This window comes from Talpa europaea (genome assembly GCF_964194135.1).
Source record: "Talpa europaea genome assembly, chromosome: 2".
NCBI classification, from domain to species: Eukaryota; Metazoa; Chordata; class Mammalia; order Eulipotyphla; family Talpidae; genus Talpa; species Talpa europaea.
Genome location: NC_140068.1, coordinates 97,952,273 through 97,970,044, shown reverse-complemented (window position 1 = coordinate 97,970,044; position 17,772 = coordinate 97,952,273). Strand labels below are relative to the sequence as shown.

Here is a 17,772-nt window from a genome sequence, read left to right as displayed (position 1 = left end):
ATATTTCTTTCTTCCCATTGTTTGTTTTCAGGGTTGTTCTCTGCATTGTGCCACCATGCTGCTTGTGTCGGCAGGTATGACTTCTGGGTGCTCTTACTGGGGTTTGTATCTATCTGCCTTTTGCCTTGGCCACTTTGGTTAGGTATGTGTCTATTGGATGGCTGATTCCAATGGTCAGTGATCCCAAATGCTCTTGAGGGGCTCTAGGGTTGCTGTTGTGAATGGGGCATGAGCACAGGAGTTTCCAGGTGCTCCCACCTGGGTACATAGCTACTGAATGGCTACTGCCAACTGACTGGACTCCCAGGTGCTCTTTGGGACTGCTAGGGGGAGATTCTGTGGGCAGAGCTTAAGCACCAGGGTTTGGTTCCACTCCCACCTGGGCGCACAGCTATGGCTACCGGATGATTGGTGGTGACTGGCGGGACCCCCAGGTTCTCCTGTTGGGCTTTGGGTTTGTAGTTGATGGCCAGACTTGAGCATGCTCAGGGGCTTCATTCTGCCACCACCCAGATAGATGCAGGGTTCCCAGGTACTCCTGAGGAACCCTGGGGGGCACTGCTGAGGGTGGGGCTTGAGCCCAAAGTCACCATACTTTTATTTTTTTATTTAAATTTTATTTTTATATTCCCCGTACATTTACAACCCCCTTATTTTGACTCCAAGCCCTCCTTTCCCTGCCCCCTACCCCCCATAGAGTGTCTCTGGTTCATAGTTGTTTGTTGATTTTGATATTTCTTTCTTATAGTTATTCTTTTTCCTGATCCCTTATTTAAGTTTTCTAGATTCCTGCTATGAGTGAGACCATCCGGTATTTTTCTTTTTCTTTCTGGCTTATTTCTCTGAGCATGATCCCTTCCAGCGCCATCCATGTTGCTGCAAATTGCACGTGTTTATCGTTTTTGAATGCTGAGTAATATTCCATGGTGTATATGTACCACATCTTCTTGATCCAGTCATCTATTTTTGGGCATTTGGGCTGTTTCCAAAGCTTAGCTATTGTAAATAGTGCTGCTATAAACATAGGGGTGCAGGTGCTCTTTGGAATTGATGTTTCTGTGTCCTTTGGGTAAATACCTAGGAGTGGAGTTGCTGGATCATATGGAAGCTCTATGTTTAGTAGGTCCAGATATCTCCACACAGCTCTCCATAGTGGTTGGACCAGTTTGCACTCCCACCAACAGTGTAGGAGAGTTCCTTTTTCTCCACAGCCTCGCCAACATTTGTTGTTGCTAGTTTTTTTAATATGTGCCATTCTCACTGGTGTTAGATGGTATCGCATTGTAGTTTTGATTTGCATTTCCATGATTACAAGTGATGTTGAACATTTTTTCATATGCCTGTTGGCCATTTGCATTTCCTTTTTAGAGAAGTTTCTTTTTATCTCTTCTGCCCATTTTTTGCGAAGTTACCATACTTTTAAAGGCGTCAGTGATCTGTCAAACGAACAGAATTTCAGTTAAGTCTCAGTACTCATCCTTAAGTATGCAAGACTATGCCATGATCTTTTCCCCCTTTCTCTCTTACCTACATTACTTGGGAAGTTTTGGTTCTATTATCACTATAAATTCTGATCTCATTCAACATTGACTCTGGATTACATTAATATAAGTCATGGACTCTTACATGTCATTAATTATTGAATAGTCACTGAATGCCCCCCAAATGTGACAGTTGAAAGGAGAGTGATGAAAAGTGTACAGTAAAGTTCCAACAACCAAGTGTGTTCCACACTCCTTTAGTTTACATAACGCACCTTTTTAAGATGGCCTGTGAAGTACAGGATGATCAGGATGAGTAGGACTACAAATGCACCAGGATATGAAACCAAGATATTCACCATCCATGATGTTGAATCAAAGATTGATGACCTGGTATCTAAAATAGAATCCCCAGAATAGCATTAAATCATGAAACTGGGAAATATTTGGAGCTGTCCTTTTCATCTCAGCAGCTCATTGCCTGGAGAAAAGAGTAAGATCATGTCTAAAGAGGAGGAAATTGGTCTGCTCCTTCCTGCTTTGCACAGGTGGGGGAACAACTAGAAGTTTATGCTAGCTTTATAGCTTGCTTCTCTCAGGAATATACACACATATGTATATACACAATCAAAAATATATACACCCAGAGACATGCACACTCAAATACAGGCACACACACATACATTTCCCACTTCCTTTCTCCAATTATATCACTGAACTCACTGGAATAACAAGAATGGCAAAAGGATAAAATTACCCAGTCCATAGTCTTGAAAATGGCATAAGGAAAGTTAATTTATAACCCAGAAGAAAATTCCACCACTAGGGAAAAAGGAATACCATAGTTTTTACATCACAAAAAAAAAAATGGTGCAGATATCATGATAATAGTGTCAATTCTTAGAATTTAGTATAAAAAATGTAATCTTAGGACTTTAGTTGGAGATGTCAGGGAGAAATTCAGACAACTAGGATCTGGAGGTATCCTGAAGATTAGCAAGAAAGAGTAGAAGACCTCATCTGAAAGAAGAAAATAAAAAAGAAAGAATAGCAATGAAAAGATAGATCTGGGTTGATCCTCACATTTATTTCCCAAAGTTGAGAGGGACACATGGAATTACCAACCTGAGGGAGAAAATGCTGCCGTTTTCTCCTCGCCAAGAAGTAGGTTGCTGATGGAGCAGGTCACATTGACAAAAGAGCTGTTTGTGAGCAGCAGGCGTGTCTCCACCTGGAACAGCCCATGGCTGCTTTGAGTCAGGGCCTCTGAAGACGATGGCACAGTCCTCCCTTCCATGTCCCTCCACTGCATGTGGGGCTGTGGGAACCACCCTTCTGAGGTGCACACCAGCTGTGATTCTCCGTCCTCCATTTCCTCAACGGTGATCAGTGGGGACGAACCCACAGCTGGGGAACAAGATCAAGGACTGAAACCTAAAGTCTGTTCAAATGGTTATTTGGTCAGTGAGTTTATTGAGAAGGAAGAAGGGGATTCAGAGGCTTGGGGACGAAAGCAAAGATAATGGAGGAATTACATTCCACTGAGGGATAAGACTAGTTGGAGGATTTTCCTCCTTTGTTTGCCTATTATTTTTATTTTTTTGTATTCCAAAAATCGTCCTGAGACATATTAAGAATATAAAATAACTTTCAAATCCTGTGTTTTTCTTCTACACCTGAAAGAAAAATGACTTTGACCAGGGCATGGATCTCATGGCCAGGATGAAGGGAGTGAGATAGTCTCGAAGATCAGAATCTTGTAAATATGTTTGTCCAATGGTAAAAATGAAGTCCATTAATTTCTCAACATGTGCTCCAGGAGATATTTGTTAAATATGTTTATTAACATAGATAATCCATTGAAGAAAAAAGTAGATTATCTAACATTTTGGTCTTTTTCACAATGGCATTTCCTAACTTTGAAAATCAACTGAAACTCACAAATACAGACAGTGAATAATGATCATGCAGGGAGCAACTTCCCTCCTCCATCCTGTGAATAATGCCCGTATTTAAGACTTTTGTTTGTATGGTGGATTGAGTTCAAATCATCATACTTCCTAGTAATTTCACATTTCCCAGAATTTTTAATAACACTGAAATAATGAGTCCTATGTAAAGTTATGCAGTCAAATTCTCAGATTTCACTCAATATCTTGTTACTTTATGGAGATCGTGGGAAGGATATAAATGCTATACTCCCAAAATTAAATCTGGTCAAGTTGAGTTTATGGACTCTAAGTATCTATGAAAATTGTAGCATAGTGGAGGGTTCATTTTAAATTTGATGAGTAAATGAATATTAAAAAATTTCAGATTCCCTGGTGGCACTAGGATTAAAGTGTCAGCACTATTAAGCTATCACCAGCCATTGTGACATGAGTTCAATCCCTGGCCAGGGAGCTGCCCGCATGGCACAGCAGGCCTCTCCTGTCTCACCCACTGCTCCACCTCAGCAGTGTATTTCAGTAGATTAGTGTGTTCTGTACCCCACTCTGTCTCTGGTGAATCCTCTCACCCCCCACATCTCTGGCCTACACCCCAGTTCTTATATGCATAAATAAATAAAAATAAATCTTTTTTAGGGGCCTTCCCAGTGGCAGGGCAGTTGAGTGTTGCACTGCGAAGCTGTCCGCAGCCTCTGCAATGCCGGTTCAATACCCTGCCAGCCAGAGAGAACCCCACATGGCACAGCAGACCTCTCCTTCCTCGCCCGCTGCTCCCCTCAGCAGTGTCTTCGGTCCATCTCCCTGTTCTGATCCCTGCTCTGTCTCTGTTGAATTCTCTCACCCTCCCCTGCTTCTGACCTGTACCCCAGTCTTGTATAAAATAAATAAATAAATCTTTTTTAAAATAGAAAATTTCAGATTCCAGGGAAATACTCTAGGACCTATCAAGTTAAACAGTGGGAACTCAGAAAAACCCACAAATATATGGACAGTTAATATATAGCAAAGGAGCCAAGAACATACACTGGAGCAAGGAAATCATCTTCAGCAAATGGTTGTGGGAAAACTGGACAATCATATGCAAAATAATGAAACCAGCTCACGTCATACACAAAAATCAATTCAAAATGGATGGAAGACTAGGATGTAAGATCTGAAATCATAATATACATAGAATAAACCATAGGCAAAAACTATTTATGATGTAAGTACTGAACAAAAACAGACATACAAACCACTGAAATTAAATTGAAAATTCAGAAATAAAACCACATATATATAGTCAATTAATCTATGATAAAAAAGCAAAGAATATGTACTGGGACAAGGAAAGTCTCTTCAATAAATGCAAGAGAATGAAACTAAATTACTATCTATCACTGTACACAAAAACCAACTGAAAATGAATAAAAGATTTGGATATTAAGTCCTGAAACTATTAAATATATAGAAGAAAACATAGGCAAAATACTCAGTGCCATAAATGTCAGAAATGGCTTTAAGGATTCATCTCCCAAAGAGAGAAAAACAAAAGAGAAGATAAACAGCTGGGACTACATCAAACTTAAAACCTTCTGCAGAGCAAAAGAGACAGCAACCAAAACAAATAGACACCCTACAGACTGGGAGAAAATTTGCACACCATACATCTTATAAGGAACTGATATAAAAGATCTATAAGGAGCTTACACAATTCAACAAAAAAAGACAGAGAGAGAGAAAGCAAACAACCTAATCAAAAAAAAAAAAAATGGGCAGAAGAGCTAAAAAGACACTTCTCCAAAGAAGAAATGTAAATGGCCAACAGGCATATAATCAAAACCACAATGAGATACCACCTCACACCTGTGAGGTTGGCCCATATGAAAAAAAAAAAAAAACCAGCAAGTAACAACAAATGTTGGCAAGGATGTGGATGTGGTGAAGAAGGAATCCTCTTACACTGCTGGTAGGAATGCCCACTGGTCCAGTCACTTTGGAAAGCTGGACAGCTGAGTAGAGGCACCTCACAAAAGTGAAAATGGATCTACCATGTGATCCAGCAATTCATTCCTAGGAATCTACCCAAAGGGCAAAAAACACTAATTCAAAAGGAAATCTGCACTCCTATGTTTATAGCAGACTATTTACAATAGCCATGAAATGGAAATAACTTAAATGCCCCCCAAAAGATGAATGGATCAAGAAGATGTGGTATGTGTACACAATGGAATATAACTCAGTGATCAAAAAAGATAAATTCATGCCATTTGCAGAAGCATGGATGGAGCTGGAAAGGATTATGCTAGCCAAAATAAGTGAGAAGGAAAACGATAAATATCGAATGGTTTCACTTATGTGTGGAATATAGAGAAACCAACAAAGTGTCAGAAGAAAAAGACAAAACTTGCAAGCTGACCATAGATCTGAGATATATTGCAGGGGAAGGTGAGGGAGAGGGGTCAAAAAAAGGGAGGAGAGGGCCTCCCTAGTGGTGCAAGGGGTTAAAACACAGCACTATGAAGCAATCTGCAACCGTTGTAGCACGAGTTCGATCCCTGGCTAGGGAGGTGACCCACATGGCACAGTAGACCTCTCCTGACTAGCCCGCTGCTCCCCTCAGCAGTGCATTTCAGTCAGTCACCCTATTCTCTTCCCTACTCTGTCTCTGGTGAACCCTCTCAACCCCCACACCTCTGGCCTGTACCCCAATTCTTGTATGCATAAATCTTTAAAAAGGGGAGGGGGCCTCCCCAGTGGTGCAGTGGGTTGAGCACAGCACTGTGAAGCTGCCCACTTCCTCTGCAGCATGGGTTCGATTCCCGCCTGGCCAGGGAAATACCCACATGGTGCGGCAGACTTCTCCTGTCTTGCCAGCTACTCCCCTCAGCAGTGTATTTTGGTCCATGTGCCTGTTCTGCTCCTGCTCTATCTCTGGGCCTCTGGCCTGTACCTCAGTTCTTGTATAAAAATAACTAAATCTAAAAAAAGGGGGTGGGGTAGAAGAGCACAAAAGACTTTAGTGATATATCATGGTTGCTATGGTGGTGGAAGAACTACAGAAACTACACTGGAGTGGGGAAATTAAATACTATCCAAAAATTAACAAAGATACAAGAAAATAAATAAGTTAGTATAAATAAATAAATAAATAAATACATCAGAAACAAGTGCTGGTGAGGATGTGGAGAAAAAGGAACCCTATTACATTACCGGTGAAAATGTAGACTGGTCCTGCCCCTATGGACAACACTATTGACTTTTCTCAAAAGATTAAAAAAATAGATCTGCTATATGACCTAGCACTTCTACTCCCAGATAACTGCCCAAAGAACACAATTTGAAGGGAAACTGGCGCTCTCATCTTCATTGTAGCACTATTTACATAGCGAAATTATGGAAACAACCTAGGTGCCCAAAAACATGGGTGGATCAAAAATTTATGGAGGGCCTCCCCGGTGGTGCAGTGGATTGAGTGCAGCACTGTGAAGCTGTCTGCAGCCTCTGCAGCATGGGTTCAATTTCTGGCTGGCCAGAGAGATGCCTACACGGTGCGGCAGACCTCTCCTGTCTCTCCTGCTGCTCCCCTCAGCAGTGTTTTCAGTCATCTGCCTGTTCTGCTACCCCCTCTGTCTCTAGTGAATTCTCTCACCCTCCCGCACCTCTGGCCTATATTCCAGTTTTTGTATAAATAAAAATAAATCTTTTTAAAAAAATATATATGGAATGTATGGGATACTACTCGGCAATCAAAGAAAAAAAGATGAAACTTTTGATGGCAGAATACAGATGCCATATGTGGCAACCTGGAAGGAGCTGGAAGGGATTGTGCTAAGTGGAACTCGGGGAAAAAAGGATAAATACAAATAACAGATGATATCACTTATATGTGGACTATAGAAAAAAACAGACAAAGGGTCAGATAAATCCAAACCCAAAAACTAACACTTGAAAGTTGACTGTAGAACTGAGGCATTCAGAGGGGAGGGGAAAGATGAGGGATGAACAAAGTAGGGGGAAGCACGACAGACTGTGGGGGTGAACTACAGGTGTTTGGGTAGTGGGAGTGCCACGATGACATCAGCGGAGGTGGGCTCCTGCACTGCCAAACTATAAACAATGATGTGAAACAGCATTACCTTAATGAAAAAAAACTTTAAATAATAATCACAATGCAAGTAGTCATAGAACAAAAGGTATAAATAAATAAAACAGAGGGAAATGCTATAGACTCAAAGACATCTATCCAGAAACTTTACCTACTATCTTCACATCCAAATTGGCCTCCTGGTAGACACCATCTTTTTCAAAGAGGCACCGGTACTGCCCGTCATCTGAAGTTCTGGCATTGTGTATCTGCAGGGTCACACTCCCCTCATCAAGGGCCTTGCTCACGAGGGCGGTCCTCCCTCTGTATTCTGCCATCTGCTCTCCAGCCACATGGTCCCCATCCATGTACACATGCACAGCAGGATAACGGTGGGATCGGACCCACCTCACCTCCATGCTCTGGGCATTAGCCCTGGGGGACAGGATGCAGGTTAGCTGTATGTCTTCTCCCACTCTGACAAGGATGGGTTCTGAAGGTCCAGTCACTTTTAAGGAAGCTGTTAAATGCACAGGCAAAACCCAATGAAAGAGTCAAAATGAAGCAAACAGTGTCATCAGGTAGAGCACCTGGAGTGGACTTTAGGAGCTTTTAGACCTGAGGGACACCCAGGGGACCAGTGAGGCTCACGGTCACCCTTTGTAGAAGGGGAGGTTTTGGTGGGATCAGAATAGAGGTTGATTCCTGTGATCCCATGATGTGTGTTGGTTTAAAAAAATCCACACCTGGTCCTACCTCATTTTATTCAGTTTGCAGCCCAGTAAAAAAAAAAATTTTGCTGTTATAACTCCCAGAATAAATTTACCACCTTATCACTTCAAATCTGCATGACCTTAAACTACATAATCTGTGCGTGCCTCCTGCCCTCAAAGTATAAAACACATATATCACTGTCAAAATCACAAGGTTGTCTGGAGTTACACAAATTATGTACAAGGAGCTTGGACAACCACGCGATGTGAATAAGCAATGAACACATCTGTGACACAGATGGTGCTCGTTCTTACTGGTCTGTTTTATTTTTGAGTTTTGGATATGTGTTATTGAAATACGTTCCGAATATTCACTGAGAAATTAAACCCTTTCTGAGTATGATGTACACTGAATTCTACATTAATTTCTTGAAACCTGATACTCTTCCCATCATATCATATGATCCTCTTTCAATCAGCATATTAAATTGAGTGTACACTCACTCCCTACACTATATTTATTATATTATATTATATTAACTACATTTTATTACATCACATCATATATTATTGTATCGAGACTCTGAGTCTGACAATAAATTAGAGAACACAACAAGTTCATTTTAAAGATGAGAAAAATAACAACCAATGAGCCTATAAACTCACAGATAATTTTTTTATAAACTTGGACTTAAGTCTGACACTACTTAGAAGGTGAACATCACAATGTCCTAGTGGTTTCAGAAGACTACATGTCTCTAAGTTTGTTTCCCAATTGTAAAATTAGAATAAATCTATGAACCATTATAATTATTGTAAGAAAAAATAATTCCTAGTAGGCAGTTAATATGTATATTTAATATATTTTTTAAAAACTCATTATCTTTATAAACCAGTAACATCATTTGCCAGGGTAGGAACTGGGGTGTCCTCTGCTGCTGTTGTCAGCTGCTCTTTGCAGCAGGTCCCACCCTTGATGTCTGTTTTGTGAGATTACTACAGAGGCAGCTGAGATGCTCCTGATCTCCTCAATCACCAGCACACCCTCAAAGCTCTGAGGGCACAATGCTCCTCCCCTACCTCACCCGCTACCAAGGAAACTCTGTTGTTTCTTCCAATTTTATTGAGGCCCCTAGAGGTCAGCAAACTTAGGATAAGAGGACAGAGGATTGTATTTTCTGTGCTGAGTCTCCAAAGGCCTGCTATGTGGGTCAAAAACTCAGAAGTGACTCTTAACCTAAAATCTCCCTAAGGGACGGAGACAGGTTTCAACTGGCCCCAAATACCGGCTTGACTTTCTGATCTGTAACTGACCGTCTCTGCTTAGCGTTTCCTTCTGATCAGGAACAGATGCCACCCTAATGCTCTGGATGTAAATACAGGAGTGCAGCCCTCTTCAGACTGGAGCTACCTTTGGCCTCTCTGAGGCCGCTCCCTTTATTCTATGGCCTGGTGGAGTCAAAAGTAACACACTACTCTCTGCCACAGGTTAGGGTGTGTTTGCATATTGATTTTCCTCCAAAACTCCTACATAGGCTGAAAGTGTGCTGAAGTTCACCAACGTGCACACCATGCTGGTGCCTGCACATGCGCAGGCAATCCTGTGACCTGAGGGAGTTCAGGGTGTGGATGGAAGAAGCGATACAAGTTCATGTGCACCTGGGAGGGAACAGGCAGATGGTCTTGGGCTGGGAGAAGAGGTCACAGGAAGAAGGAAGCTGATAAAGAGGTAAGAGAGAACCTGGCAGACTCAAACATCAGTTGGTTATTTTTTAAGCCACTTATCTTGACTGTAATAATGTGATACCTTCACTCCAACTGTTAAATTATATATATATATATATATATATATATATATATATATATCTCAGCCCAGGCCAGGTTTCAAATGGCACAGGAGAGGCAACAGCTGCCTCCCGAGCTGGGTGAGTGAGGGGCAGGTGGGACATCACAGCCCGCATGGGTACTGGGTGGGGACCTCCGATCGTCATGGTTACACCGCCCTCACCCTGGAACTACTTCAAAGAGGTCTCCACAGCTGGGCAGCTGTCCTGTGCCATCCTACACCCCCCAAAGGCAGGTCCTTCCCTCCCTCCACAAAAGCAGAGATTATGTTTGTGCCCCTTAGAGGCACCTGCTGAGCCTCATGGGAGCGCCTGAATGTGGCAGGTTACTCTGTGTGTAGGAGCTGAAGGAGGCTGTGGAGGCCTGAGCTTGTTGGTCTCCTGGGTACTAAGAGAACCTGAGACTTGGGAAGTCACCCTTCAGTTTCTCATCACGATGAGGGGCCGCAGCAGCTCAGCTGCGCTGTCCCTGGAGCACCACCCCTCTGGGGAGGACTGAGGCTCGTCCACATTGGTGGGTGCCCACATCTACTTACCAAGCTCATTCTGGAGTTTCTCTGAGAAAAGAATGAGAAAAGCTTATTAAGGAATTTAGTTAAAAGAGAAAGGAGAGAACATTTAAAAAAAATAAAAGCAAGTTCTACATTTTATTGGAAAGTTCAATTCATCAAAAAGAAATTAAATGCAGGAAAATACTGATTCTTTCCCCATGGATCAGCTAATGAATCAACATTTCTCTAAACAGCAAAAGTAATCCAGTTCTATCACCCCATGATTCTGTTTCTGCTTATATCTAACATATTGATATTTAACTATCTTAGAAAAATAATAGATATTCTTTTTATAAATGCATGGGAAGTATAAAAATACATGGACATAGACAATTATTACCTATGATTATAAATTGAAAGTAAAATATATACACAAAAAATAAAATTTCACCCCATTAATATTATCATATAACATTTACTTTTAAATTTGTTCCTATACCCATTTATATGAATAAAAATTATCTACTTACATCTTTATATCTAAATATAGAGATGTCTCAAAGTTCAATGCAGTATTGTTATTTAAAGGCAATAATCTTTATATGATTAGAAATGTCTGTAAATAGATGATGATGATGAAAATAGATGATGGGTAGATAGGTATGTAGATGAGAAAAAGAGAGGTGTGGGTGGACGGAGAGAAAGATATAACTTTAATCACAGACTAGCCTAATATAAGCATAGATTTTTTTATCACTAAAATATCATTTTTCATCAATGCTATAATCTCTAGTAGCATAAGATACTACACACCACTGCTGAATTGGTTGCTTTGGTTATTGTCTTTGTTGTATTTACCAATAAGACCAGTAAGACTATTATGTAAACAGTCATTTCCAGCTCTGACTATCTTAAAATGATGTGCTCTTATGAGTACTTGGCACAATATAGTCTAGGAAAACATTTCACTAGAAAGAATATAGTTTTAATATTTCTTGTGATGCATGCTTGTCAGCAAAGAAAAAAGCCGGAAGACAAGGCAGAACTTGAAAATAATTGAAACACCATTAATAGCAACTCAACCAAATATATATATATATATATATATGTGTGTGTGTATGTATATATGTGTATGTATATAGATGTGTGTATGTATGTATATATGCATATGTATATATATCCAGTCATAAATGTTTTATAGCCATTAATACATATTACTAAGTGCTAGCTATTTTCCTTGATAACAATACACTAGGTGCTATGGAACTGTGCCTGGCACCTGTGCTGGTAAACCTGAGGGTCTTGCCTGAGAGGTAGAGCACTGACCTGGGATGGAGATGTCAGAATCCTTCTCCTCAGTGAGGACTTCATTGTGGATGTAACACGACACTGTCCCTGCATTATCAGCTTTGACCACAAGAGAGGCTTCCACATAGAACAATCCGTCTGCATCTTGGATTTGATGCTCAGAGAGAGTGGGCAGCTTCTCTCCCATGATGTCCTTCCAATAAACCTGGGGTTCTGGGAACCACCCCTTTGCAGTGCACACAAGCTGGACTGTACTTCCTGCAGGCCCTTCCATGTGGATGTCAGGGGCAGAACCCAGACCTGTGGGAAAACACAGCCCTGAGACCCAGAACCCAAAGAGGCACAAATCACAGATACTGAGATCCCAATGGCCCTGTTCACAGGGAGGGGAGAGATGATCAAGGGTCTGAAGAGCAAAGGGTAGCCCAAAGAGTTATTCCCTTTTACATTGGGGTTCAAATGCACTTTTTTTGTCCCCCATCTGGATCTTTATTTTTTTAAAGATTTATTGATTGATTGATTGATTTATTCATATATACATACAAGCACTGGGTACAGTCAGAAGCGCGGGAGGGTGAGAGAATTCACCAGAGCCAGAGCGGGGAGCAGAGCAGGCAGAAGGACCGAAGTTCACTGCTGAGGGGAGCAGCGGGCGGCAGGAGAGGTCTGCGCGCCATGTGGGACCCTCCTCCGGTGGCCGGGGAGCAGCCGGGGATCAAACCCGCGCTGCAGAGGCTGCGGGCAGCTTCGCAACCCAGCGCGCCATCGGGGAGGCCCCCCATCTGGATCTTTAAATTTAGCATCAAACAGTACTTGTCTTCAGATCCAGATGAATAATAAAAAGAAAGAGGCTTAATGACACTGTGCTTATGCCTCTAGCACTGCAAACAAGATGTGTCATGATTTATTCAACTCCCCCATCTTATGAATTCAGCTTTTTTATCAATTTTATCTGTGTCAGGCATTTGTCTGGGATTTGGGATGATACTATGTGTCTTCTTTAAACAGAACATTTAATATGAAGTCAGAAATCACCTTCATGGGGGCTGTTCTTCCCATTTCTTTTGTTGGTGGCTGTGATGGGGATGCAAAGAGATAAACTGGACCATGTGATATGGGATGCTCCACAAGGAGTTATCAAATCTAAGCATTCTGTTTAATGGAAAACTTTTTTTTTTTTTTGAGAAATCCTAGTTTTATATAATCATGAAACTTTTTTCTAGGAACACAGCACTCACATTCCAATGAATTGGCCTGTATTTTCAAGAGATGGAACTTCTGTCTCTACTGCTTACTGCAGGAGAGAGACCCACTTCCTTCACCTAGAGTCTTAGAAAATGTGTGGCTTGTTTCAAATGTCCCTGATCGTGAAATGCTGTTATCCTCCCTGCAAATCTCAAAACTACATGGATTCTTTCATCCATTTTTGAACCACCTTGAGCATAATAGCAGTATATGGCATAGTCAATAGATATTTAAAAAATAAAAGTTAGGAAGGGGCCACCCTGATGGCCTGGGGGTTAAGTCGCAGCATCACAATCACGAAGGCCCTCCATTTCAGTCTGAGTTCAATCCCCAGCCAGGGAGCTGACCCACAACATTACACAGCAGATCTCTCCTATCTCACCTTTAGCAGCGTATTTCAGCAGATCTTCCTCCTCTGCTCTCTACTCTCTGTCCTGCACCCCATACCTCACCCCAGTTCTTCTATTGTAAATAAAAATCTTACAATAAAGGAATAATTCTTTAAAAAAATAAATAATAACAATAAATAAAAGTTTAGGAAGCAGCCTCCTGGGGAGCAAGGCAGGCAGCAAAGTCAGCCAGAGATGTTAGCATCAACATCTCCAGAAACTTTACCTGATAAGGTAAGTGGATTTGCCTGATTTCCAGTTTAGTATGTGGAGAAATTTTTCCTGCCAGATAACCAATGACAATTTTCTTTTCAGATATCTATTCTTTTAATGTAAAGCAGATCCTTTCTTCAGTCATCCCTACTTCCTGACTGCTCCCTACTATGTAAACATAAATGCTTCCTACGGAACCTTGCCATTCAAGGTACTGTTCAAAAGCATCCATGATTTATAGTTGCTTGTTGACTTTGATTTTCACTTTATTATATAACTTTTTTTTCCATGATCCCTTATTTGGATCCTTTACATTCTTCCTATAAGTGAGACCATCCAGTATTTTTCTTTTTCTTTCTGGCTTATTTCACTGAGCATGATCCCTTCAGCTCCATCCATGTTGCTGCAAATGCATGAGTGAGACTCCAACTCACTGAACATTATTTATGATCATCTCCAAAAAAAGCATACTGCCTTTTACCTCTTTGGTCTCTTCACTAGTTTTATTTTGTGTTGCTGTTGTCCTTTTTGTTTAATCATATTATGCTTACTGAGGTGACATTAGTTTATAACACTGCATGTGAATTAGGGGTATAGCTTCATACTTCCTCAAGGTATGTTAACAAACCACACCCCCCACCAGGCACCCACCTCCTCTGCCATCATCCTCTAGTATTCTCACTTTGCTACATAAAGAAACAAAGTGTCACATCTCCCTTACACATCTCAGTTACTGCAGGTTTGAGGATGAGACAGGAATGATGGGCAGTAGCTAGGCTCCCTGGAAGGTATGCAATTGACTTACCTCACAGGCCACCCTCAAGTGACATAAAGTATAGTCAAAACTGTCAATTTAGACAGTTTTAATTTAAAATTTTGGAAAATTAATTGTTTATAAATGAACTTAGTCTGAAGACTCAGAACTACCTGTCATCAAATTTAGTTACCACACTGACTAAATTAAGGACTGGCTATTAAGAATTGCCTTGATGACTTTTTTAAAAGACTTATTTCTTTATGCATTCAAGAACTGGGGTGCAGGCCAGAGGTGTGGGGGTGAGAAGATTCACCAAAGACAGAGTGGAGAACAGAACAGGCAGATTGACTGAAATACACTGCTGAGGGGAGCAGCCAGCAAGTCAGGAGAGTTCTGCTGTGCCATATGGGTTAGCTCCCTGGCCTGCGATCTACACAGCAGTGTAGTGCTGCAGTGCCTGCCCATAGCTTCACTGTGCTGTGCTGAACCGCTTGCGCCACCACGGAGGCCCCTGCTTTGATGATTTATAGAGTATTATTAAACTGGTAGTAAGCTTGCCACAAATTAATTATTTCTCCCTTCAAGACCCCATGTCTTTCTCCAGATACTCACCTGCAACTTTGAGCAACAAGCTTGTTTCCCCAATGTAGTTCCCGTCTTGGAAACGGCACCAGTATTGCCCGTTATCAGATAGTTGAACGTTGTAAATCTTCAGAGCCACCCGTCCCTCGGCAATGTCATCCTGCATCCACTCGACCCGGCCCCTGTACTCCTCCATCTGCATCTCCGTCGCCTCAACTCCATCCTGCAGCGCAAGCACCTGTGTGCTGGGCTCCGAGCGATACCAAGTCACCTCCATTCTCACGGCCGTCCTCTTGGGGAGGAGATGGCAGGATAATACGGCATCTTCCCCAACCCTGGCCACGATGGGATGGGCAGGACCAATCACTTTAAAGTTATCTACAAAACAGTGTGGGAAAGATGCAGCGCGGGGTCAGGAAATGCCAACAGGACTGATGTGCTCGCTTTCAATGTCCTGCCTGTTAAATCTGAGGCACCTGGGTTGGGGGGGGGGGGTTGATTTCCATTATTTTAGAGAAACCCAGCAGAATGGTTTGCACTTTGGGCTGTTACAGAGTTAATCTTATGTACTAAAAATTGCCTGCCAGTCAAAAATTTGAGTGTCAGTGCTGAATCTTAGCATCCCTGTGATTTGGGGGCAAATCCAGGATTTCCAGTGAGACTCTGAAATTTGGAATGTCAGTTTCTTCATATGTAAGATATTAAATCCACCATTTCTAGTCATTTCACCCCTAAATAAGTTAACATTTAAGTTAGTTTTTTGGCAATTTATTAGTTATTGATTTATTTTACATAGTGATTTTAGAGTTAGCAATTTCATTATTTGTTATTGACTGGCACTATCATCACTTTTCCTTAATTTAGGTAAAAAAATCAGTCATTAGATTCTTCAGCTGTTCAAAATTGCTCTTTTCCTAAGTAAGAAATCAAATTATTTTTCTTTTCTTCTCTCATAGATACACACACACACTCACACACACACACACACACGTGTCTAGAGTGGCAAGAACACACGTATATGTCTAGAGTGGCAAGACACCAGTTACTGGGACTATGTTCAATGCAGATTTTACAGGGACATTTTGTGGTGAATTAATTGCAGTGGATTGTTTAGCTTTTTAACTTTCCAATGATATTTAAGTGTTATGTGACCTCTTCTTTATTCTCTGCAAATTGTAGAGCTGTTTAATAATTATGTATGTTATTTTGTTTAATAGCATCATATATCATGTATATCATGTTCTTCCTCATCCTAAAATGCACCAGGTCACCTGCACTATTCTGTGAAGACTCAATCCTCAATAGAAGGGACCTCACCTGGCTTAATTACTGCTCACTATCAACTAGGAGCCGTTCAAAAGGTCACCAGAGACTTGAATGAAGATCTGCTCACAGTCTCACTGATGGAGTCTGCACATGACGGAAACCAGCATGCTACCACCTGACTGACGTCTAGACAGGCCAAGGAAGAGCAGTGCGGACGGGGATGTGGCCTAACCACCAAACCTGGTGCCCAGTGCCACTTGGGCTAGAGCCTGTACCATCACATGTCCTGTCCAGCAGTTCTCCCACTGGAGAGTCCAGAGTCCCCTTGGGGCTCTGCTGTTACCCACTGACACTGACTTTTCCTAGTCCTTTTTCAAGGTATGATATTTTGGCGAACATAATTCAGCACTGAGATTTCTAAGTCCATTTCATGGAAGTTTACTTCTAGTTTCTTGTTTCCAACTTTGTGTTATTTTGTGTTATTTAATTTATGCTAAAAAAAAAAAAAACCAAAATAAGAACTGTCTTGCCCCCAAAGTGCTGTCTGCAAGGAAGCAGGAGAATGGATGGATATCCTGATACCCTCCAGGTGCAGAGTCAACGACTTCCCGTGCTCAGCCTCAGTTATTCCTGAAGCCTGGGCTAGTCTAAGAGCAGCAGGTATGTCGTGATTCTGACCATATGATTAATGAGGAGACTAAGGGAGCACATGAGTACTCAAGTAACTTTCCAGGGTAACACACTCAGAAGGGGAGGAGCCCTTTTGGAGCAGACACACATGTCGCTAGGCCCCCTGCTCTAGATACTGCACTAGCCCCTATGAGTTAGGACTCAACATTCAGACCAGATCTCCCAGCATATTAGGATACAACAAGGGAAGAGGGCGTCCTACCTGGCTGCTTCGTGATGAGCAGGACAAAGAAGACAGAGGCAAGCAGGCCAGACACACTGTACCCAGGAACATCAGCCATCCTCTCCTTGGAGCAAACACAAAGAAAACCTGTACCTAAATGCATGTAAAATACAATAGGTAAACCGAGGGATCCACAGTTACACAATGAAATGAACGAGGTTCCATTTCTCTGCAGTTCTTCGTTGTGACTGATCCTTTACCTGCTGTGTTTTACTTGAGTCATATTTAAGTCTAAAGGAAGATTTCTGAATGAAATGAAAAACCCTCATGGACTAAAAGCAAAATATATATAAATACATATATATATATACACACACACACATATATAAACCAGGGGCCTCACTGGTGGTGCAAGGGGTTAAGCACAGCACTATGAATCTATCTGCAGCAAGAGCTCATCCCAATCCCCAGGCAGCCAAGGAGATGACCCACATGGCACAGCAGACCTCTCTTGACTCGCCCGCTGCTCCCCTCAGCAGTGTATTTCAGTTGATCTACCTGTTCTGTTCCCAACTCTGTCTCTGGGTGAATCCTCTCATCCCCCTCATCTCTGGC

General features: G+C 41.7%; 1 protein-coding gene across 1 annotated transcript; it reads right to left on the bottom strand.

Annotated features, from left to right (window-relative positions):
- Positions 1–2,598: 2,598 nt before the first annotated feature.
- On the bottom strand, positions 2,599–17,275 carry LOC311188020 (butyrophilin-like protein 2; the record flags this gene model as incomplete). The annotated part of the gene is made up of 6 exons (XM_084259324.1): positions 2,599–2,888; positions 7,669–8,016; positions 10,590–10,610; positions 11,871–12,152; positions 15,069–15,416; positions 17,197–17,275. The coding sequence occupies 6 exons, from the start codon at positions 17,273–17,275 to the stop codon at positions 2,599–2,601; spliced, it is 1,368 nt and encodes a 455-aa protein (XP_084115450.1).
- Between the last annotated feature and the right edge of the window lie 497 nt (positions 17,276–17,772).